Raw genomic sequence first — 26,974 nt, 5'->3', positions numbered from 1 at the left:
TACTGGATTAGGCTGTCTAGAATTGATAGAACATGGGTAAGCAGATAACATTTTGTCATTTTCTGATTATTTAAAGCAATGTTTTGAAATTATACTCTGAATGTGATTTATAAAATGGTGTCAGGATGGTTAATCAATCTATTTTTAGTTATTTAAAGTATATCAGCTTCCTAGGGTCTTTTAGAGGACATGCGTCATTTGTCATCTTTAAGCACCACATATTTAACATCTCAATTTCAACAAAACATTTCCTGTTGGTTTTTTGACGAGTTTGACAGACCTCACTGTAAACTGAAGATTCATCATGTTAAAAATTAAAGCTTTGCATATTGGAAGAACATATGGTTTTCGTTTTTTCTGGTTAAAAGACTCACATTTCAAGGTCCATCGTGTATTAATGTTAAAATAACCATGTGTAGGAAAAAGATGCTAGTTACTGTGTTATGTTAATAGCAATGTTAGCATTTCATTTTTAAGTTTGTTCACAAACATTGCGCAAGAAAAGCTGAACAGGTTGTCTTCCTATCGGATTGGGTCATTTGTGGATAGCCCGGATTTCAAGCACTGTCCCTTTAAGAAAATGGGGAACTAGTGAGAAAACTTTCATTTCCTTCTCTGTTTTCTTTATAATAGCTACACGCGACTTTGTATAAGATCAACGTTTCGCTAGAAGCTCGATTTAAGTTCTTTGGTTTTAACTTTTAATCTTTTAAAAGACTTTGCAGCCTTTGTTGGTACAGCGACGTTCATCGTTTTCCACTTGGTGAGTCGTGTTTGCTTTTAGTTAATGCTTAATGTTTACTGGGCACCGTGCCGTCGTCAAGCTTCACGGCATATAAAACATTACTTATAAATGTGTTAAAGTGTTGTTCTCGTATATATATGTAAACATAACCAACCACATTCACTTTTTATACTCCTTTTTTATTATTATTTCCTTTTTATAGCATTCGCTCATGTTTATTTAGATTTTTGACTCGTTTTTCCCATTGACAGTGATCTACCTGCAGTACTGTAGTTGTCAGGGATTTTCTCGGCCGCGAGATGGCAGCACTGATCGCTGACGATAACGTGTACCGCGAGGCGGAGCTCGACGGCGCGCCCCCTGCTGAAAGAGAGAATGCACCGCAGCTGCCAGGACCTGAGGGAAACATACAGGGACAGGTTAGTCAAACCCATTTCTAGCCGTTGTTACTGATCCGTCTAGTAAAGTATGGGTTGGGTTTAGGGGAGGCAGGGTTCCCACACTTTCATAAACACCAGATTCAAGGACTTTTTAAAGCTCCATTAATTTTAAATCAAGCACCTTTGTAATTCATACCCCGGCACATTTAGCGCCATGAAAGTCCCTACTGTACTTTTAACTTTAACTTAATATTTACTTTAGTAATTTTCAAAAATTGACCATTTAAAACAGTCATGTTCAAAGAACTTTAATAAAATTTGTTGAAGTTCAATACCGGTGATATTCACATGCTATTACTGAAAAAAATGTTAAATGTGCATTATTTGTTAGTGTTGTTGTACGAGATTAATATTTAACATTTTTAATTGAAGAATTTCTCACTTTTTTTTCAATCTGTTTTCGTCAATTGAGTACAATTGTTAAAATAAAGCCATAAACAAATGGGTTTAGGGCTGTATAATAAGGGGTCCTAGAAATGCTGTCCTAAAAATGCCCTCTCCTCCAGTTGTTCAGGAACACAGTTTTCAGTCAAACACAGAGATGACATGAAAGCCTCGTCCACCTTTTAGTCCACACCTGCGTTTCAAATTATGAGTTGCACTTCCAGATGGGTCAACTTCTACTCAAAATAACCAAAATACAGCACAAATAATGAGGCTGCGCTTCAAAAAAATCCTTATACTGTATGTAGTGAAAACAGAGAGAGTGGTACTTTTTGCCTTGTGCCTTATTTTTTTGTATGCCATGAAAGTCATGTCACGCTTAATGTTAAATTAATATGACAAGCATATCTGCAGCTAAAGCTTGTACGAGTGCTGGAACTCCTTGCACATGATTGAATTTTAATGTAGTGTTTTCAAGGTTGGAAAAATGCTTAGATTTTGGATCACGTGCTTGAAATTGTAGTTGTGTCGCTTTCATAATAATTTATCTTGCTAAATAGGTAGTAATAATTAACGATAAACATAAATCATTAAATTTACATTTAAAGTAGATAAATGCTTAATGAGTCACCAATGCATGACATTAAACTAAATCTAAATTTAAGATGAAAGATGACACATTTAAGATGTGAGTAAATTACACTAATTGAATGTTGCTTGGAGCAAACATGTCATTAGAACTGTTCCTTTGAATACTATACTATAATATGAAATTGTTGACACAAATATCTAGGGCAGGGATGCCAAACTCAATTTTTGGAGGCCCGCAGCTCTGCACAGTTTAGTTCCAACCCCAATTAAACACAGCTGATCAAACTAATTAAGTCTTTCAGTCTTGTTTGAAACCTATACAGGTAAGTGTGTTGAAGCAGGGCTGGAACTAAACTGTGCAGGGCTGCGGCCCTCCAGGAATTGAGTTTGACATCCCTGATCTAGGGGTTATTGACAAAATGTTGACATTTTAACCTAACACCCAGGCTGTCTTTAAAAAAGTTTAACAGAGACTGTTTTTTTGAAGGAACTTGGATCGTTCCGGGTTTGTACCTCTATGACGACACTGTTTTTTTTAACAATTTATTGAATCTGTTTTATATTTTTGCATTGTAGGTTTGTACGTTAATCAATTAAGAACAGGTTGAGTTGCATTTAAAGGTCGCAGGAAAGATGTCTTAAAGAGAGATCAGGGTATCTTACGCACCCCGGATCACCCATTGTACTCTGTGTTTCAGCTGTTGCACAGGACGTCATTTTAGAGTTCTTATATGCAGGACAAACAGAATTAGAAATTCTTTTGTCATGATGACCATTGGGTCATTAAATGAGTCCAGCAAGGAGGGAGACGCATGAAAAATTGATTTATTGTATGTTTTGTGGTAATTATTTGGTAATGTGTACATAGAACTTTGCCTGTGTTGTGGCACCTTGCTGCAATTTTTGTTTCCCTAAACGGGATAATAAAATTGAGTCTGAGACTATACTATACTATACTATACTATACTATACTATACTATACTATACTATACTATACTATACTATACTATGCTACAGAATACTTTAATAGCTTCTTATATAATGTGATCATGTATGTATACATATAGATATATGTAATTTACCACACAAACTATTTTGTTTTATTATATTTTTATAAGCAATTTATTATTATCGTCATTATCATCATCATCATCACAGTTGTTTTTGTGTAAACTAAAATACATAATAAATATAATATTTTAGAAATCTTCAATGGCTATAAAGCTCAAAAGAATATAATTATAGTATATAGCATAGTATTTTAACATTTGTGTTTTTTTCCAGTATCAATTTTTTTTTTTATTGGAAAAACAACCTTACTGACCCCAAACATTTGAATAGTAGTGTACAGTAGACCAGTGGTTCCCAAGGTGGATGTCGTGAGACAATGAAAGGGGGGTCGCTTGGTGATTTCCAAAAATCAAATTTGTTTTTTTAAACTTTTAGAATTACTATATTTTATCCATAACCTGCAGAGGAAGGCGGCGGCAATAGCCTAGTGGTTAAGTGCCCTGACATATTGCACCAAGGTGCTTACGGCGATCCGAGTTGATTTCTGGCTCTGGCTGATTGGGAGTGGCCAAACAGAAGCCACTCCCCACCTGGAATTTGCCAAAAAGCGTCTGAAGGACTCTCAGACCACAGACCATAAGAAACAAAATTCTCTGGTCTGATAAGACTAAAATTGAACTCTTAGGAGTGAATGCCGGGCGTGTACATGTGATTTATTTATTTTTTTTCAGGTTTTTTATTTGTAATAAATTAGCAACAATTTCAAAAAAATCTTTTATCACATTTTCATCACGGGGTATTGTGTGTAGAAATTTGAGGAAATAAATGAATTTAATCAATTTTGGATAAAGGCTGTAACATAAAAAAAAATTGGAAAAAGTGAAGAGCTATGAACACTTTCCGGACTGTAGTTCACCAAAACCTGAAAACTCTGTCATCATTTACTCATCATTCACTTGTCCACAGACCTGTTTGAGTTTCTTTTTACTGTTGAACACAAAAGAAGATACTTTGAAAAATGATGTAAACAGGTAACCACTGACTTCCATAGTATTTCTTTTTTCTACTACAGAAGTCAATGGTTACAGGTTTCAAACATGTTTCAAAACGTCTTATTTTGTGTTCAAATTATTATTTTTTTAGGTTTGAAAGGTTTGAAATCAATTGAGGTTGAATAAAAGTGAGTAAATCTTAATTTCTGTGTGAGTTATTCAAAATTATTCAAATTATATGTAAAAAAAAAAACTCGTACACTAAAAATGCTGAGTCTACACAATTCTTTCATGTCGTCCCAACACAAATCAGTTAAGTTAACCTAATAGTTTTTTACAAATTTAAATGGATTGAATGTAAAACACTAAGGTTGTCCCCCAAAAATTCAAGAGCTGTGTTGTTTCAGCTTACTTAACATAAGAAGTTTGAACTAGCAGCAAAAATATTAACTTCAGCTCACAGCTTCACTCGTTTTTTATCACAACAGTACACCTTGTGTTATTACGGTGGCCTCAGACTTTCAGAACTTTCTTCCTCTGGCAGGTGGAGGAGTTTCTCGGCCCACATCCAGACTACGATGAGGAGGAGGAGGAGCGCAAGTACTACAGGCGAAAGCGGCTGGGTGTAGTGAAGAACGTGGTGGGGGCCAGTTGCGGAGGAATGATCATCTACAGCGTCTACATGGGTCAGCCTTTGCGCATCACACGCACACACCACAGGCGCATGATATGATTCAGGCCAGATGACTTCATACTCCTCAAAGTCTGCGCGCAGCTTTATAAAAAGATCCTACTGTAAATACGACATTGAGTAGGACTCTTCTTATGTCATGCCGTTGTATCAGTGTGAGTTCATTATGCGCTGTCTGCTCCCGCACGCTGCCAATGAAGATGACGGATGGTGAACTACACTCACTCTGCACTCCTCTGGGCATTTTTAGCAACTTCATTGACATGCAAACACACAGATACATACACACATACATATGCATACACTCACATACACTTATACATACACACCCACATGCATACACACGCACACATACACACCCACACTCATACACAAACACACACATATACATACACTCACACACACTTAGACACACATATACATATACGCAAACACACACACATACACACACATATACATACACAAACGCACACATGTATACACCCACATGCATAGTACATATACATGCTCAAACACTCACCCACACACATGCATACATATACATACACGTACACACACACACACACACATATATATATATATATATATATATATATATATATATATATATATATATATATATATATATATATATATTCACAAACATGCACACATACATACACATACATACATACACATATACATACACAAACACATACATACACGTATACATAAACGAAGACGCACATACACACACACATATATACATACACAAACACATACATACACAAGCACGCACACACATACACACACATACACATTTAGATATACAAAGACATACACAAATACACACACATATGCATACACAAACATGCACACGTATACAAAATACATATACAAACACACACGCATAAACATTCATACACAAACTCACACATACAGTAGATCGACAAACACATATACACACATATGCACAAACATACACACAGATACACAAACACACACACACATTTACACAAACACACATAGATACTCAAAGACATACACATAAACACACACGCATACACATACATACATGAACACGCACACATATACATACGCACGCACGCACGCATACACATACATACACAAACTCACACATACAGTAGATAGACACACACATATGCATACACAAACAAACACATACACATATAGATACACATGCATACACAAACACACACACAGACATGCACATACTTACACGAACACACACACATATCCATACAGAAACACATGCAAATACATACACAAACTTGCACACATACAAAATACATACACAAACACACGCACACATGCACAAAAACACTCACATACACACCAATACACATATACATACAGAAACATACATACAGACACTTATCTCTCTCTCTCACACACACACACACAGGTACACACAGACTCACAAAGATGTCTCATTTGGTCAGAGACTGTGAATCTGAGGAACAGCTGATGAATCTAGGACATCTCATCGCATGCCAAAAACAAAAGACGTTTTTGTGAAAGTGTTTCTGAATCTTTTATTGTCCTGCAGGTTTGTTACAGATGCAGTTAATTCTACACTATGATGAAACGTACCGGGAGGTCAAGTACGGCACCTTGGGGCTGGAGGACATCGACAATAAAATGCTAATGGGGATCAACGTTACACCTATCGTCGGCCTGCTCTACACACCGGTGCTCATTAGGTAGAAACCAGACCATTTATGTATTTATGCTTACGTTATATCACTTTGCTCATTTAGTTGTTTGGTTTGTTCGTCACCCACCGCCACAGTTATTAGCAGCACTTTCTCATCTAATGCTTGAGCGGTAATGGGCATCAAAGGTCTTTTCACAGCCTTTCTGTAAACCAGAAACGACTTGATAATGATAACTGCGGTCCAGTTTGCCCACTCGTTCCTCCTTGCTTTTTCTAATTAAAAAATGTTTCTCAATTTCTTCTTCAGGTTTCTGGGCACTAAATGGATGATGTTTCTGGCGTCAGGCATCTATGCTCTGTTTGTTTCAACCAATTACTGGGAGCGATATTACACCCTTGTGCCGTCAGCGGTGGCCATCGGTGTCGTCATCGTTCCACTGTGGGCATCAATGGGAAACTACATTACTAGGTGAGGGGCTCAATATCAGCTGGTAGAGGTTTTTTTTATAATACAATGTTCTGCCATGATGGAAGTCTATTGGGTGTGCCAATATACTCTCTGATACTGCAAAAATTCTGGCATTGGTAGAGTTTTATTTACTAATATAACGTTCTGTAATGATTGAAGTCTGTTGGCTGTGCCACAGGGTTGTACCAACACAGATGCTAGTATCAGAAATACTCGCCAATACTGCAAAAATTCTGGCATTGGTAGAGTTTTTCTATGATTTGGTAGAGGTTTTTTTGTATTACTACAATGTTCTGTCATGATGGAAGTATATTGGGTGTGCCATAGGATTGTTCCGATACTAGTATCGGAAATACTTACCGATACTGCAAACATTCTGACATCGAGACAGTTTTGTTTACTAATACAATGTTCTGTCATGATGGAAGTCTATTGGGTGTGCCATAGGGTTGTTCCGATACTAGTATCGAAAATACTCGCAGAGGCTGCAAAAACTCTGGCATCGGTAAAAGTTTTTTTTTACTAATACAATGTTCTGTCATGCTGGAAGTCTATTGGGTGTACCATAGGCTTGTTCCGATACCGAGACTGGTATCGGAAATGCTCGCCGATACTGCAAAAATTCTGGCATCAGTAGAGTTTTTTTTTACTAATACAATGTTCTGTCATGATGGAAGTCTATTGGGTGTGCCATAGGGTTGTTCCGATACTAGTATCAGAAATACTCGCTGATACTGCAAAAATTCTGGCATCGGTAAATTAATTTTTCGTTTTTACTAATACAATGTTCTGTCATGATGGAAGTCTATTGGGTGTACTATAGGCTTGTTCCGATACCGATACTGGTATCGGAAATGCTCGCCGATACTGCAAAAATTCTGGCATCAGTAGAGTTTTTTTTTACTAATACAATGTTCTGTCATGATAGAAGTCTATTGGGTGTGCCATAGCTTTGTTTCAATACTGATACTAGTATCCGAAATACTCTGCGATACTGCAAACATTCTGGCCTCGGTAGAGTTTTTTGTACTAGTACAATATTCTGTTATTATGAAAGTCTATTGGGTGTGCCATAGGGTTGTTCCAATACAATACAAGTATCAGAAATACTCTGCAGTACTGCAAAAATTCTGGCATTGGTAGAGTTTTTTTTTTTTTAACTAATACAATGTTCTGTTATGATGGAAGTCTATTGAGTATGCCAAAGGGTTGTTCCGATACCGATACTAGTATCGAAAATACTCGCAGATGCTGCAAAAATTCTGGCATTGATAAAGGTTTTTGTTTTTACTATTACAATGTTCTGTCATGGAGTCTGTTGGATGTGCCATAGGGTTGTTTCGATACTAGTATTGGAAATACTCGCTGATACTGCGAAAATTCTGGCATCGGTAGTTTTTTTTGTATTAATACAATGTTTTGTCATGATGGAAGTCTATTGGGTGTGCCATAGGGTTGTTACGATACCAATACTAGTTTTGGAAAAGCTCGCCGATATGGATATCAGAATTTTTGCAGTATCGGCGAGTATTTGAAACCATAAACCGATCCGATACCATCATTTTAACTGAGACATATGCCCACTAGTTTGTCTTTGCTGCTCAGAATGCAAACACAGGAAGTTGTGCTGTGTTGCCACAACAATGACTGTAAGAGCAGCTAAAAAGAAGAGGGCGATGCACTATTTTAGTTTAAAAAGTTTTTAAATTGTACATTTCAAAGAGGTTATTTTTCTATATTATTCACATTGTATTTTTATGTGTTTTTTTTGCTCTGATTTTATACAGTTAATCCAAGTCACAATTGAATAGCCTAAATGTTTGCACCTCGATACCTTGTTTTTTTTCCTTTTTTGTTTAGCCTGAATTAGATTAGATCATATCAGAAATGTACCAGGCTGAACTTGTTTTGGTAAATATTATTACTGTTGAATGTCTGATAATAAAATGTCTGTTAATAAAAATACTCGGTATTGCAGATACCCTGAGCTCACGGAAGGGAAAAAGAGTATCAGAATATCCCTATAGTGTGCCATGCAGGCTGAAATATCCAACCAAATGGCGCAGATGATTGGTTGCTGTTGACTTAACGAGCAAATCAGCTTGCTTGTTAACATTTAAATACCACAGTGTTGTTTGCGATAGAAATCTGCAGGGGGTTTATAAAGACCCTCCTCCACCCCAGGTCCACCTGTGTTTAGATCTGCTATGAATGTTCATAAATGTTATGTTTTCAGCAATAGTTTGTTATGTTCTCATACAGCATGTCTGTGAATGTTCTGGCAGTAGCAAGTCTTTGTACTTGCTTTGAAACAATAATAAAATCAGCATAGGAGATTTACAACACCAAGACCAAACACATCAATATTGCTATATAGATATTCATTACCATACTAAAAATCTATCAGAGAGTTGTGATGACAGAAATTCTTTTATTCAACAGGGATGATTTAAATCGAGCAACGATGTGGCTGTAAATACATCTAAAATGTTGCATAGGATTTATTAAGATTTAGTTCCGATATTTTGTTTTAAGAAAAACTCATTTAATTTTGGCATATTATTTTTTAAAACAAGCCTTTTTTGTTTGTCTTGAAAATGCTTCTTGATTTTTAGAATTTAGATATTTGGATTAGTAACAACACAAAGAATATGAGTAAGAATTTTTTTAACGTGTTTAGATTGTCTCAGTGTGACAACAAGCTCATTTAAACGCTTCCAGTCAGATTCACTAACTAACGACCCAAGCGCTCGCTTGCTCCTCTATGTCAGAATGGCCCAGCAGTACTACGAGTTTGTGAACTACAAGGATGAAACTGTCCAGGAGCAGAAAAAACCTCCCAAAGGAGCTTTCCATTCCTACATCATCATCTTCCAGTCTGTCTTCTACATCATTTTCCATGTGAGTAAAGATGAGCGATGTGTGAATTGAAGCCATGAAAATCCACTAATAGTTAACCCTTGATTAGTTGTGTTGTTCTGTTTGCCATCAGAATCAAAGTATTTATATGCATTCACAGCTGTGTGTGTGTGTGTACGTGTCAGATGCCGGCTGCATATGTGGGTTTTTTACATTAATATGCTGCTATTAATAGCTTTCTCTCTCTCTGTGTGTGTCTTTCTCTGCAGCTGAGTTTCGTGTTTGCTGAGTTCCCCACGGTGCTGTTCCTCAATAACTATTTGAATGATTACAGACATACTCTCTTCAAAGTCTCACAGTGTGGTAAAATACCCTCTTTTTCTTTATCTTGTTCTCTTTTTAGCTTCACATGCTGATATTATCATCAAATATTATATTACTTACAGTATTATTAGTGCTCATGTGTTTCTTGTAAAGCTAGCAAACAGGCAAACTTTATAAAAACACTTTCAAAACTGAAGCGCTGCAGTTTCACTGGAGAGACTTTTTTTTAAAAAGGGAAAAGAGTTTTTGGGGTATTTCTAGAAGTTTAAACAACTATAAAAATATCTATGAAACTACAATGGTAAACACAAGGTATATATAGGTATATATATCGTAAGAGATCAATAAGACATACAAACAAACCTAGAAAAACAATAGACAACCAAGTATATTACCTGAATGCAGTGACACCAGGAAGAATAGTTGACACTTCTGGTACTCTTTTAAACTTGTGAATGCAACTGCATTAAAAATAACACAATATCAAAGTAATATTTTATTACTAACATTCAAAAGTTTGTCAAAAATAATTTGCAGTTCATATTTTCAAGGGTGTATTTACTTGATCACAATATCATAAACATTGTAATAATGTCATGTGATTCTTCTAAAATAATTAAATACAGTGTGCCATAAATTATACCATATTGTAATTCAAAATTCACATTTTGATTAAAAAACTTGAAGTTTGCATTTATTTATTTTTTTAACTTACCATACCTAGGACTGCCACGGTTGGATAAAAGGGAATATCAATACAGAATATATCTCCGAGTACCTTATAAATATCATCCCAAAGCTGCTGCAGTTTTGGGCAAGACCAAAAGATATGAGAGTGGTTCCCTAAATGATCACCACATTCTCTCCAAGTTTGCTTTTGTTGACAAATATTTCAGCAATTCCATGCAAATGTCAGCCTTGCCATGAAAAAAATTGAGTTTTCACCAAAATAGTGAAGCCCTTCTGATTTTTTTGTGCAGACCTGTATTTTATAGTACTGCTCCGATCTTCTAGTCACATCCATAACGAAGCTTTTTTCCTCATAAATGCAAAAATCTGATAAAAAAAATAAAATCTTTGTTTTATAGTGAGCCAACTGTTATCCTGTTGATTAGCATTATTTCTTTTGGGTTGTGCAGTTTAATACACAGAATTTCTACAAAGTATGTTTTATACTGTAAACTGGCATACTTTTTTGGTCACATCCATACTGTTTATTTTAAAATATAAAATATGTTTACAGATTGATATTTTTCTGATCTTATTACTCTGTGGTTAGTAGTTTTGGAAAAAATAAACAGATGTTTCAATATAATGTTTACATATACTTTCTCTGTGAATTTATGCTTTTGAGTTTTTACTTTTTAGGCTCGACATGTAGAACAGAATTAAAATTTAAGCTTTAAAGTCAGCATAAAATTAAAATGTACAGTATTTATTTTGCTAGTGGACATCGTTAGTCTTAAACGGCTAGTTCACCCAAACAAATTCCAGAAAAGGAAGCAAAAACATTGTCAAAACATTCCATGTGGTGATTCAATTGTAATCAAACGAAGCTCCAAGAACAATTTTGTACACCAAAAAACTTAAAATCACTATATGACTTTAATGTAAGATCATGGTGCACATTTACTAAGGGTTATTATGGCAGTTTTTTTCGGATGATGTCAGTTTAATTGCTTATGTGAAATATGCTTAGCCGCACCCCTTTGCTGTGTGTGAACAAAGACTATAGAATACGCAAGACGTAATACAAGACGCAATACGCAAGTCACTCGAATATTTTTGAATGGGCAAAAGTGTAACGGTCAATATGGCGAATAAAACCCCACTTACTAGTACAGGAGCCAATCATCAATCGATATAGACTGCCGTTTCTCCAGGGGAAAAGCTCAGACCAGACATGTGCTTTTATGACAGTTTTTGTGGATAACAAATGCACTAGAATATCAGCGAATACTTACTTTACAGACAAAATATACAAATATATCCACATAAAGCTTGAATTCGGTACTTTTAAATGAAGCAACTAGTTTTTTTGATTTTAAAGTATGTATGAATCAAACGCGAGGTACAGTCCATCCTATCAAACACACATCACATGACAGCAACTACTCAAACACCCACAAACTTGTAAACAAAAAGTAGCTGTCATTTCTGGAGGAGATTTGCCATTTAGACCAAGTTGTGAATTACTTCAGAAGGCCAGCACGATCTGACAAAGTATTATCCAGACAATGATAATGTGGAACATGGCCATAAATGAGGTTGGTGCCGTGATCTCGTCATTTCGAGTGCGTATATGCATTAGCTTGGGCAACCTGAAAAAATGCAGATTTTGTTTGATTCGAACGTTTAGAAATGAAACTTTTGAGACGGTTGATGTTTAATTTTATTGGTGATTCCAATTTTGTAATGTAATCCTATGCTTGACAAACAGTTTTGTAGAATTTGATGTTTCCCCATTCAGACAGAATGCCAGAGAGGCGTTTTAAAGATGACCGCCAAGTGAAATGACTTTCCTTAAAGGGACTTTGGTGTGAAAGACGAGAGGAGGAGCCCAAAAATAAAACCCGCCCCTACTCAATATTCCATTTCATTTGGGAATGCGTCATCATAATGACATAAAAATCTGCAGCACCTTCCAGTTCATGTTTATTTAAAAGCCTTATTTTTAAAGTACAGTGGAGCAGCGAACTTTATGGATTTACTATGCTGAATAGATATCCAACCCCAATTAACACCAAAGAAAAGCTCATCAAAACCATCCTGAATGCAAAATAGCTCCATGTGTTAAAAAAAAAAAAACATATCTCCCAAAATCAAATGAAAAGTGTCAAGAATATTTGAATTCCTTTCTCTTGTGTGGGGGAAAGAAAAAATCCGTCATTTGGCAATTAGAAACTTCACACTTCTGACTTTCTGCAACGCAGAGCGTCAGCACATCTGCTCCTCGCTCTTCTGCTGTGTCTGGCTCTCTCCGCAGCCATGACGATCACAGTTTTTATTTAAACCACTATTTGACTTTGAAAATAGCCAGTCAATCACGCCACATCACCAGCAGCGCTGTTTAATGTGGAAAAAAGTCACCCACTTGCCATATTGTAGAGTGACAAACATGTGAAAGACGCAGTTTGGATCAAAAAGTTTTTGCTTCCAGACCTAAAGTGACCTAAATTTAAATCGGATGCAGTCTGGTTAGATAACTCCTGCTCTGTTTCCTCTCTCTCTTTCTCAGGAGCCGACGGCAAAGGAGTGATTGAGAATTTCAATAAGACAGTTTTGAAGAGTCTGCCTCGCTCTCTGCTGCTTATCGAGGTGGAGAGTGCGCTCATGGGAGCAGCGTTTCTGGCCATGCTCATCGTAAGACCTTCATCATAACCATCGTCGTTGCTTTGCTGACGTATTTATCCTTCACATCACCTTAAATACCCACAACTATAGCACTAATCAATGAGTGAAAGAGAGTGGAGCATTTCTTTATAGTCTCTTCACGTAGACCATTGATGAGCCTAAGGTGGTTCAGGACTACGCTTTTTAGTTTAGTAACTCAAGGGATGATGTTCAAACGAAATGTTTTGCAAAGAGATAAAATAATTAGCCTCAAGCCTCAAGCTTCCAAATCTGTACCCTTCTTGTTCTTAACATGCCCTGAACATATCGAAGTTATTTTGGAAAATATTGGAAACCTGTAACCATTGACTTCTGTAGTAATTTTAATTTTTAACTACAGAAGCCAATGGGTTTCCCAGTCCTAGGTTGTGGCTGGAAGGCATCCGCTGCCTAAAACATATCCTGGATAAGTTGAATTAAGTCCCCTGATAAATAAACGGTCTAAAGCGAAGGAAAATGAATGAAGTCAATGGGTACAGGTTTCTACATTCTTCAAAATATCTTCATTTGTGTTCAATGGAACCACTTGAGGGTGAGTAAATAGCGGGAAGGGTTTCATTTTTGGGTGAACTATCCCTTTAAGTAACACTCCAAATGTGTTGTTAATATTACAGGGCATTTATAATTGTAATAAGAACATATTAACATAAACGACTGACTTTATTTACCCTGCCTAGTTAACCTAATTAACATAGTTAAGCCTTTAAATGTCTCTTTAAGCTGTATAGAAGTGTTCTGAAAAATATCTAGTAAAATATTATTTACTGTCATCATGGCAAAGATAAAATAAATCAGTTATTAGAAATGAGTTATTAAAACTATATAAAAAAAAATCTTCTCTTCATTAAACAGAAATTGGGGAATAAAATGAACAGGGGGGCTAATAATTCAGGGGGGCTAATAATTCCGACTACAATTGTATATAGATTATTATAGATTATATATATATTACATTATATAGATATTTTATTGTCAAGGCTTCACAATTAAACAATTTATTATTATTATTATTATTATTATTATTATTATTATTATTATTATTATTATTATTATTTAGTTTGGTCAGTGGAGCACTTGATCATTTATCAGCTTTTGAGCAATGCGGAGCAAATGAAATAAATGATGCAACTGTATTATTTATGCACCAATTATATTATATTATATTATATTATATTATATTATATTATATTATATTATATTATATTATATTATATTATATTATAAATATAATATATATTATGCACTATAATCAAATACGTAAAGTAGATTTATGTGATGGGAAAAACTAATAACACTGCCTCAATTTAATACCTGTAGCAACAGATCATCGTGTCACACGTAATGTTAATTATGCTTTGTTTTGAATGAAAAATGTTAATGCGATACTATTTTCTTACATATTGTGATGCATGTGTACAAAAAATATTGTTGGATCATTGTTGTTTACTATTGGTTGACATGATATGAGTGACAGTTTGTTAGTAAAGATTATTTTCATTGAAGGCTATGAAAGCACACACTGGTCAGTTTCACACCTCGGATATCCACTACTTATATTTTTATCTATATTGGGAATTTAAATATAGTGCATGAGTGCTGTTACGTACTCGTAATTTCACCTTTCGTGCTACATGCTAAAAAGGGTTTTCATTTTTTAGGAGAACTTCTCTTTTTAAGAGCGTGCTATCAATGTTCCCCTAATAGTTCTTGCTGCTGTGTGGAGCTGCATATCGGCCCACAGAGGAAATTGACCTGCGCAGCATCGGCTGGGGGAACATCTTCCAGCTGCCCTTCAAGCACTTACGAGATTACCGCATCCGCCTGCTCTGCCCGTTCTTCATCTACTCCGGCTTTGAAGTGCTCTTCGCCATCCAGGGACTCACACTGGTAAGAGAGAAAATACACTAAATGTACACAGGTACAATCCCAACACCACAATGCCAGCTCTCAGGATTTTTTCATTTAAGTTTGGCATTTTGCAAAATAGTTCATCTGAATATGAAAAATCTGTCATCATTTACTGACCCTTGTGTAGCGCCAAGCACTTAACACTGTGTATAAGCTTTAAAACACATGTTATTTTAAGAGGTTTCTGTTCCTCTATTGTATGTGCAGATAACCAAAGCTAATAAATTTGAAGTGAGAGGTTTAACCTGAGAGATGTGGAGCTTTAAAGAGTTTTTAATTTTAAAATGTTCTTTGGGGTCATGTTATTAATATTTTAGCACAAAAACATCATAATATAGAAGCAATTGACTATTTTCCGTGCTGTTTTTGACCCTCATTATCAGAATGTGCTGTTTGAATGGGCGTGGCCAACTGTAGACTCAGAAGTAAACACCCACTGTTGTGATTGGCTGACAGTTTTTCATAATAACAAAGCTAAACAGAAGGTGAAGTAGTGGAGGGTTGATATTCTGTGGAGGCGGGGCTTATCCAACCTAATACATCATAAAGTTGAACATTCCAGAACCTGTTGTTTTGTCAGACTACCTTCAATTTAAGCTGATTTTAGAGGAACCACAAAATGTTGAGTTCTAAAACTTGCAGGATGTTTTTATAGTATCATGAGCTCCTATATGTCCAAAAATCAAAGGATTTACAGTTTCTCAGTTAATGGCCCCTTTAAATGATGACCCAATTTAATTTAAAAACTCAAAAATAGAGTAGATCACAAATGGTTAGCATGGGAGCTTGTGTTTGAGATTCAAGAAGAACCAGTGTGATATGTTTTAGCAGCAGACACACAAACAAACTAGCTGTTTTTTTATTTAAACTGTTCTTTTTTTGGTCACGTTATTGATATTTCAGCAAAAAAGCATCATAATATACATTAATAAAAGTACTAATTGACTCTTTTCTGTGCTGTTTTTGACACTGTAATAAATGATTCATCAAAAATTATAAAATCGTAAAACATGAAATATGTTTTTTAATCATTTACTAGAAAGGCTAGTAATAAAAATGCTCGGCTTTTTAAATCATTTTTTTTTTCATAAAGTGTCATTTTTTTATTTTTACACCTTTATAATGAATTAATTTTTTGGTAGTTTATAACAGCCGAAGGTAGCAAAGGTTAAACTCATCAGTTATTATAAAAGTGTTTTAATATGCCTTCATGACCTTTTATTGAATATTCTACATTTCAGACAGAAACCTCATTTAGAATATCTCAGTTTGTGCTCTGAGAATGAAACCGTCATACAGGTTTGCCAATAAATGATGACAGAATTTCCCATTTTTGGCATTCAGGTTAATTAATCTATTAAAGTAACCGCACAGTCACTCACAGATTGTCTCCTTTTTTATCCACTGTGTTTCTCAGTCATATGGAGTGTGTGCAGTGGGCATGGAGAATCTGTGGCTGTTGGTTATGGTGTACGGTTTGTCATCCTCCTTCTGTTCGGCTCTTGCTATGGCATTGTTGCGATTGCCCAGGCCCGTTATTCTCCTAGCAGGAGCGTTTGTGCACTTCGTGTTGATCATAGCTCTTATGTGCTGGTCGCCCACTCCTCGGGACATCACACGTCTTCCTTATCTGCTGGTGGTCTCTGCACTTTGGGGCCTGGGCACTGCCCTTAACAAAACCGGACTGAGCAGTGAGTACATACGCCATTTATACATTAAGTGTACACTACCTGACAAAAGTCTAGTAGCCGATCCCAGTCGTAAGAGCAACAAATAATAACTTGACTTCTAGCTGATCATTTGAAAAAGTGGCAGAGGGTAGATTTTTCAGATGAATCATCTGTTGATCTGCATCCCAATCATCACAAATACTGCAGTAGACCTACTGGAACCCACATGGACTTGAGATTCTCACAGAAATTAGTCAAGTTTGGTGAAGAAAAAAATCATGGTTTGGAGTTACATTCAGCATGCGGGTGTGCGAGAGATCTGCAGAGTGAATGGCAACATCAACAGCCTGAGGTATCAAGACATTTGTGCTGCCCATTACATTACAAACCACAGGAGAGGGCAAATTCCTCAGCAGGATAGCGAGTCTTCTCATACTTCAGCCTCCACATCAAAGTTCCCGCAAGCAAAGAAGGTCAAGGTGCTCCAGTAATGGCCAGCCCAGTTACCAGATATGAACATTATTGAGCATGTCTGGGGTACAATGGAGGAGGCATTGAAGATGATGCCAAAGAATCTTGATGAACTCTGAGACTCTTTGCAATTCCAGATGACTTTATTAATAAGTGATTTGAGTCATTGCAGAGATGTATGGATGCAGTCTTCCAAGCTCCAAACTCATGGGAGTCATAAACAATATTAATTCTTTTTCCACTGCACCATGACTTTATATTCTATACTGTACATTATTTCTGTTAAGTGACAAGACTTTTGTCTAAGCAAAGTGACCTGATCATATTTTATTTTGGTAAAGTAAGCGTAATCTAGAGTCCTTTGTCTTTCATATAAGCCACGTCTGATACCAAATGATCAACTAGAAGTCAAAATATGATTTGTTGTTCCTAAAACTTGGATAGGTGACAAGACTTTTGTCAGGTAGTGTACGTTCATGAGTGATGATAAATAAAATAACATTGTTGTGTGCAGCTCTGCTGGGGATGCTGTATGAGGACAAGGAGCGACTGGACTTTGTTTACACCATCTATCATTGGTGGCAGGCCATTGCCATCTTCATCGTCTACCTCTGGTCTGCATTACCTATGCGGGTAAAACATTCTTTTCCACAATGCATATTATTGCATTTACTGTGAATGTTAGATCACACACAAATGTTAAATCACAATATCCATGCCAGATAAATAACATCTGGCCCTGGACGCCAGATCCTGACAGGAAATATCAGTTTCTCCAGGTATCTGAACAACAAGCCAGCAGTTTCCAATACCCAAACCTGTTAACCAGTATTCAACTGAATTAACAGTCTTTTATCAATATAGGAGTAGACTGAGAAAGCCAGAGAAGAGCTGAAGCAGGAGACGAAGTAATGATGATAAAGAAAGAGCAGAGTTAATTGAAGAATAAACTGAGTGTGCATTATTGGTGGTAATATTATACCACAAGTTACAGCAATGGAAAATTACTGCTTCACAACATTGTCCGGAGACAATACAGACCTTAATATGGAGAAATTCTCTTATCTCTTACTCATGAAAACAAGTATCGCTTGAATCAACACAGGATTATGACAATATGGAAAAATGGAAATAATAATGAAGCAATAATTATATGAAAATATTAATAAAACATAACAACGTAATAAAATGACAAATAATAATCAATAATAATCAAATCATGAACTAAATGATATAATGATAATTATATTAATGACTAATGATCATATGATTAACTAAATTAATTTAATGAAGAATAAATGAATAAATACAAATGAAAATAAAACACAACACAAATGAATGGATGCTGTCTTGAAACAACACACACATAAGTTTGCTACAAGGATTCTCAGATCCTTAGTTAGATTCTTCAGTGACAGAATGCCATACAAAAACAAAATTATACACATGAACCAATTGATCAATTAATTTTTGCACTATATACTGTTCTATATCTGCACAACTCTGGTTTGCACTCATCGCCATATGCCCTTAATGTCAGTGTATTGTTTTGTTTACAAATTTATTTATTTATTTTTTAAACTTTAGACTACACTTTATGTATATTTTTATATTACATTTATGTATAATTGTATTTATTGTCAATTCTTTCATAAAACTCTACTTTTTGTATTAATATTATATGTTAGGCACCTAAGGTCTGAGAGTAACGTAATATCGATTCTCTATATGTCCTGTACATGTGGTTGAATTGACAATAAAGCTGACTTAGACTTAAATAGTTCCAATTTAATGCCATCGCTTTAGCGATCCTGGTTGTATTTGGGCCATATAAATGAAATAGGTCCCACTTTATATTAAGAGGCCTTAACTAATGTGTACTAAAAGTGAAATTAATAATTTGTTACAATGTACTTATTGTGTAAATGCATGTTTTTACATTGCACTTATGTTTGATAAAATATCTGCATGTAATTAAGTGCATTTGTAATTACATTGTTGACCATCCCTTACACCTTAACCCACCCTTAAACCTATCCATACCACTAAACCTGATCCATATCCCAGCTCCAGCATTGTTCTGCAATACATTTTGAACACATTAAGTACATTGTATTTATAGTTTTATATAGTTTGATATTAGCATAATATTTCATCTACTGGACTGGAAATGACAATGTTTGTCAATATTTTTGTCCTGTTTGACCAATCCCAAACACCCTTTCCCCTTTTTTTGTTTTGGCAGTCTATATAATACTCTAAATGTTTTTTTTTCCAGTCCTACTGATTGGTACAGCCCAAAACCTGACAATAGTTAATCATTTTGATCAGCAGTAATACACTCAAAAACAAACACTTTTTGCTGCTTGTTCAGGCTACTTATTTAAAATCAGCTGAATTAACACAATTTTTTTGGAGCCAACTTAATTCTTTTTGTTCAATCATCTTGAAATTGTAAGAACCGTTAAGTAACTTAATTTATGTTCAGACGAGATGAAGGGATTGTGTGGAACCCAGAGTTTTTTATAGTGAATATATGCTAGTTTCATTCACTTCAATGCAATTGTTTATGTTCTGTGCCTTCAATATGGCTGACTGATGATATGTCAGAGTGGATGAAAACAGGGGCGTTGCAAGACATAAAGCTCTACTGGGGCACGCCCCCTCCACACCCTCAAAAAAAAAAAAAAATATATATATATAAATATATATATATATATATATATATATATATATATATATATATATATATATATATATATATATAAAACCAAATTTTTTTATTATAAATAATAACAGTATTATTGTTATTATTCTAAATAAATAACAGAAATTAGTCCTAAACGTAACTGGAAAACAACATAAAGACACAACTGGAGTGATGCTCAGATCATTTAAGAAATCTTTTGGATTAATAATAATTTCATTTGAATGAAATTCTATAGACAATTTTATAGAATACAAAAAATTATGTTTTATAGAATTAGCTGTTGTCTTAGACTTGGACACATGGCAGAGAATTAGGTGTATTAAGTCTTCTCCCCGACTCATGTTGCAGAAGAGGGTAAATAGAAGTGGCCGCTTTAAGACTGCTATCATCCCTCCTGTTTACTTCATACATCTATCAGGAGGCATGCTTTGTAAGATCACCCTATTATTAAAAACTTTAGTTTTGTCGACTTGCAAAACTCACTTCGTGCCGTCGCCTCTGCATAAAAGGCTGTTACACAGGTTTTACAACGCATGAGTGGCTCGTGAGCAGCAGGTACTTTTTTCCGCGTGCATGTTAACAACCGGGACTTGCACAGTCGCACCGTGAGAAGAGCATCGCGTCAGTGTCCAGCAGGAGCGGTGTGTGAGGAGCGCGGGTATGGTTCTCTACGCACATGCAGAGATTTCGTCAGTTTGCTTTTTGATTTAACATATTGCTTTCACCAGCGTTGGTTCGGTTGCACATAGATAATAATGTCTTTATTCCAGGATTACCAGTCTTAATATACACTTTGCTTATATAGTAAATCATATCTCAAAGCATTTACTGGGGCACTGGCGATTTTTACTGGGCCAGGTGCCCCAGTAAATTGGATCTAGCGACGTCCCTGGATGAAAACATCCCCAACAGCAAACAACGGTTAAATATTTGCAGGCAGAAAAATCCATTGTAAATAGTGCAGTCACTTTCAAATCACCCTCAAACTGACATTTTTGCTTTCACATGAAAACTTCTCATGGTCAAAATAACTTCATAATTTCACAATGCAATGGTAAACGTGACTTTAATACGCCGAGATGTGTTTTCCACAGGATCACAGTATGGTAAATGAGTGTTTCTCTGTGCTCTCTTCCTTCTAAGGCTAAGCTGGGGCTGTTATTGTTGACTCTCCTAGTGGCGTCTCTCTGTTACGTGCAGATGGAGCGACGTCTGGCCAAGAAAATTCCCTTCAGGTTGCCACGAATCCCCCGTCCTCGACACAAGGTAATTCAGCTATTAAGGTCTTCCTTCTAATAGGAGCTTTACACATTTATAAGAAACTATCATAATAATGGCCGTTTTTGTGGGGAGTAGTGCGTCATGGTGGTGTACTGGGTAGCACGATTGCCTCACAGCAAGAAGGTTGCTGGTTCGAGCCCCGGCTGGGTCAGTTAGCATTTCTGTGTGGAGTTTGCATGTTCCCCCTGTGTTCACGTGGGTTTCCTCCGAGTACTCCAGTTTCCCTCACAGTTCAAAGACATGCGCTATAGGTGAATTCAATAAACTGAATTGGCCGTAGTGTATGTGTGTGAATGCAAGAGTGAATGGGTGTTTCCAAGTGTTGGGTTGCGGCTGGAAGGCATCTGCTGCGTAAAACATATGCTGGAATAGCTGGCAGTTTATTCTGCTGTGACCATTGGCTCATTCTCAATCTGTAAAATCAAACAAATGTACTGACTAAGGCCCTGTATACAGTACATTACAAGTGGTCAGTCGAGACACAAGCTTTTTTTTCTCTTTTGACCACTTGTGTTCAATTTCGTCAAGACTCTTTCCTCTTATTTCGTCATGCTGGACATTACTTTTATGTTCTTTTGAGTACCACTGACTAGCCTACACAGTTTACGAGAAAGCCAGAAAACAAGCAGATGAAAAGGATGCCAGCTATGAATTGGATTGCATGTGTAATGTCTTGTTATGGTGTGTGTTCTTATGTCATGTTATAATTATGTTTGCAGTCAGTCAGCGAACTGTTCCAATGCAATCCGATCAAATGCTTTATCGACTACAATCTGGACAAACAAGTGGTCAAAAAAGGGACAAGCTTAAAATATTTTTGATTATTTATAAATTAAATGTAATTTTTTCAAATCACAAGTTCATTTATAAGGGGTCGCCACAGCGGAATGAACCACCAACTATTCTAACATATGTTTTCAACTGCCTCAAATGCCTTTCCAACTGCAACCCAGTAATGGGAAATACCCATACACGCTCACATTCACACACACTCATACACTACGGCCAATTTAGTTCATCCAATTCACCTATAGCACGTCTTTGGACTGTGGGGGAAACCGAAGCACCCGGAGGAAAACAGCTGAACACGGGGAGAACATGCAAACTCCACACAGAAACGCCAACTGGCCCAGCCAGGACTTAAACAAGCAATGTTCTAGCTGAGATGCGACAGTGCTAACCACTCAGCCCCCGTGCCATTCCGGATTACAAGTTAGCAATGGTAAAAACAATTGTAAATGAATTGTATTTACCATTGCAAGCTTGTGATCTGACAAAAATACATTCTAATATTACAAATAAACATGGTCCATCAGTTGTATTTTTGCTGAAGCATTTGCAATAATTCTGTCATGCAAAAATGAGTGCTGGGAAAAGATTTTTTGGACAGAATATGTGTATATTAACTATGTGTATAAATACACACATGCATGCATATATTTGAGGAAATGCTTATTTATATTTCAATATAAACTATATAGGTATATGACACAAAGTATATTTCCATTAAAATATCTTTCAAGAGTTCACACTTAGCTGATGATTGATAATAAAGCGTTTGGCATGCTGTCCCGGAAGAGAGCCCTGAGCTCAGAATATCCTCAAGCCTGGGGCTTCCTCTCGTTTGAATAGGTAGGTCTCGAGAACTTCCCTGCTAGTGAACATGTTAGGAATAGCTAGATATATCTGGCTAAGAGTTGTCTTAAGATGCAACTTTGGATTAGTCAATTTACTTATGGTGTATGTCTTTGGACGGTGGGAGGAAACCAGGGAACCCGGGGAAAATCCATGCGAGAATGGGGAGAACGTGCAAACTCAGCACAGAAACGCTGAGGCGACAGTGCTAACCACTTGGCCACCATGGCGCCCTATTGGAAGAAGCGGAGAATCAAAGGGGGGAAGGGGGGGATTCTTCAAGACGAAGATGACTGAAGTGGAAAACTCTGGTTATCTGGTTAATTATGCGGAGCTGATGCGGGACCAGCTGTGATCAATCATAAGCACATGATCCTCTCAGAATTAGTTTATAAGTAAACCACACATATAACAAAATTGTTTTTATACACTGTAAAAAATGCTAAGTTCCACACAATTCCTACATGTTGCCCCAACACAAATGGCTAAATAAAAAAATTGCTTATTAATTTTTACAAATTGAAGTGGATTGAACATAAAACAGTTGTCGCTCAAATAAACGTAAGAATTGTGTTGTTCAGCTCATCAAGTTGCCTGGCTTGAATAAGCAACAACAGTCATTTTTTGAGTGTAGTTATGTATGTGTGTGTATCACTTAGACATAATTATATATGACACAAACAACCACACGTACAGTATATTGAGTCAAAACAAACTTTTAATGGATGTCATTAATCTAAAAAAAAATCTAAACTGCAATTTTAGTAGCATAACTACTGCTCCAGGTGGATGGATCACTACTTTTGTCATGTCATATAGCGGGAAAAATAAGTATTCAACACGTCACCATTTTTCTCAGAAAACATATTTCTAAAGGTTTTGTTGACTTGAAATTTTCCCAGATTTTGGCAACAACCAAAGAAATACACATATGCAAAGAAAACCAATCTAATTAGTTTACTAATTAAGTTATGCATGATAAAATGAAATGACGCAGGGAAAAAGTATTGAACACATGAAGAAAGGGAGGTGTAGAAAGGCAGTGAAAGCTCAGACAGCAGCTAAAATCTCTCAGTAGTTCTTCAGCTCTCTGCCCTTCGTCAATGTAAATGAATATTAGCTTCTTCAGTCCACATCTACATTAGCAGGATGATGAAGATGAAACCAGAGTGGACATTTCATCAAGACAATAATCCAAAACACAGTCAAGGAAACTCTCAAATGGTTTCAGAGAACGAAAATCAAGCTGTAGAATGGCCCAGCCAATCACCTGACCTGAATCCAATAGAAAATACAAAGTAAAGCTCAGATTTGATAGACGAGACCCTCACAATCATCAAGATTTTTACACTATGTCTGTGAAAAACTGGAGCAATTCATGTGACTTCATTCTCCATATAAGAGTCATCTTGAAGCTGCCATCACCAAATAAGTCTTTATATAAAGTGTTAAATACGTTTCAGTAGTTCAGTACTTTCTTCTTGTGTCATTTCATTGTTATTACACACTCACACATTATTACACACATTCACAGATTTTTAGTTTAGTTTTATTTTGATGTTTGTATTGTTTGGGTTTTACCAAAATCTGGTTCAATTCCATGTCAACAGCTCCTTTAGAAATATTATTTGCAGGAAAATACATGACGTGTTCAATACTTATTTCCCCCACTGTAATTCCAAATCTGTTATAATTCCAATAAACTTCTCCTCAAAGGTCAAAGGTTATCGATACCTCGAGGAAGAAAATTCCGATGAATCCGACACAGACCTGAGTGATGCAGATGATGATGACGATAAAGAGGAGGACGAGAGGATGTTCGTGGAGGAGGACAGAAATACAGACGCCGATTCCCAGGGATCACCGGGACCAGAGAGGAAGCGGGTTCGAGACCGCAGGAGGAAACACGACAACACTGCCTACGAGCAGGCCGGAGAGAGAGACGACTACGTCCGACACTGAACAAAAACTGAAAAAAGAAGAGGTGAAAGATGAGTCTGTGCTGTAAAATTCTGAATAGCAAGATTGAAAGAGAAGCTATGCTAAGGGAAACGTTTCCTCACTTTTTTTTTCATTAAATCTGTTTTTTCTTTAGAAAGGAAAAGTGAGGGTCGCTGATGAAAAACGTTAAGGTCAGAAAGTAGTGTACAGTTAAACAAACATACCAAAAAAAAAGTGGAAGTGACACGAGCCATTTTCGTTTCATTGAAAGGGGAAGTGAAAGGAGGAAACGGTGGATAAGTTCAGGTGGTTTGTTGCCATAGAAATAGATATTCTCTGTTTTCGAACATGGTTAACGTGATGAACTCAAGTTGTATATTTCATTCCAATACCTTTCAGTGTGTGTGTGTGTGTGTGTTTTATATTCTTTATAGTCGTTTTCCTCGTAAATGAAGAACTAAATGTCTCTCCATTAGAAAGTGTTAGATTTTATTTTCATATATAATCCCATACAGAAATCTGATGACATAAATTCATATTTGTAGTTTACGTATAAAATATATACAGTTGAAGTCAGAATTATTAGCACTCCTGAATATGTTTTCCCTTCATTTCTGTTTAACGTTAAGAAGAATTTTTCAACACATTTCTAAACATAATAGTTTTAAAAACTGATTTCTTTGCCATGATGACAGTACATAATATTTGACTAGAGGTTTTTTTTAAGATAGTAGTATTCAGCTTAAAGTGCAATTTAAATCCTTAATTAGGTTGATTGGGCAAGGTAATTAGGCAACTCATTGTATAAGGATGGTTTGTTCTGTAGACTATCGAAATAATAAATTACTTTAAGGTGGAGTACGTTTGACACCCAGTGGTTGAACTAGGTATTGCACTCCTGGATCAAAACAAACGCAAGCGCAGGTTGCCAGATTGAGGACAGGAGCGAGTAAGTTAAACCGTGTTCTAAATAAAAGCAACGGCACCCGATAGAAAGAACATTTTCCATATTAAAAGGAGTTTTTGTTCGTACCAACACCTTTAATTAATATATTAGAAACGGCTTCTGTTTCTCACAGCTGAACAACAGAAAACTATGGTGATAATCACCTCAGGTACACCTCATGTGATTTATTCAGTGCTAAATGCTAATAATGTGAGTTTGAATGCCATTTTACTTGAGATTTATTGCTAAACTGAAAGCAGCAGTAGATAGTTCACCTCAGATCTTGGAAATAAAATAAATCGTTTGAAATTGAACTTTAGAACTAAACACATGTTGATTCAGCAAGTAGCCTACATTTAATATTGTTAAAGAGGGTAATATGTATTGAATATATTATAAAGCTTAAATAATATAGGAAATATTGTGAAAAATTCCTTGCTCTGTTTAATATCATTTGGGAAATATTTGAAGAAGAAAAACAAATTCAGAGGAGGGCAAATCATATTGACCTCAACTGTATATTAATTGTAACATATTTCAAAATATTGCAAAAAAGGCCGCTTACATATTTTTTTCCAACTATTTTAATCACAAATATGTACACATTTGTAAATCTAATGAAAAAAATATATAAAAGTGAAAAGTTTGTGCAGTATTTCGAAATATGTGTTGCGTATTTATACATATATATATATATATATATATATATATATATACACACAATTGAAGTCAGAATTATTAGCCCCCCTTTGAATTTTCTTTTATTTTTTAAATATTTTTCAAATGATGTTTAACAGAGCAAGGAAATTTTCACAGTATATCTGATAATATTTTTTCTTTCTGGAGAATTTTTTTT

General features: G+C 35.8%; 1 protein-coding gene across 1 annotated transcript; it reads left to right on the top strand.

The window, feature by feature from the left end:
• Positions 1 to 553: 553 nt before the first annotated feature.
• unc93b1 (unc-93 homolog B1, TLR signaling regulator) lies at positions 554 to 26,752 on the top strand. The gene is made up of 13 exons (XM_056456740.1): positions 554 to 763; positions 997 to 1,164; positions 4,708 to 4,849; positions 6,404 to 6,557; positions 6,819 to 6,980; positions 9,752 to 9,881; positions 10,109 to 10,202; positions 13,402 to 13,526; positions 15,261 to 15,443; positions 16,882 to 17,155; positions 18,120 to 18,238; positions 21,459 to 21,581; positions 24,948 to 26,752. The coding sequence occupies exons 2-13, from the start codon at positions 1,045 to 1,047 to the stop codon at positions 25,191 to 25,193; spliced, it is 1,872 nt and encodes a 623-aa protein (XP_056312715.1). The 5' UTR covers positions 554 to 763; positions 997 to 1,044; the 3' UTR covers positions 25,194 to 26,752.
• The last annotated feature ends 222 nt before the right edge of the window (positions 26,753 to 26,974 follow it).

Source organism: Danio aesculapii, chromosome 1 (genome assembly GCF_903798145.1).
Source record: "Danio aesculapii chromosome 1, fDanAes4.1, whole genome shotgun sequence".
Lineage (NCBI taxonomy): Eukaryota > Metazoa > Chordata > Actinopteri > Cypriniformes > Danionidae > Danio > Danio aesculapii.
The sequence above is the reverse complement of the archived record's forward strand: the minus strand, read 5'-3'. Positions and strand labels throughout refer to the sequence as shown.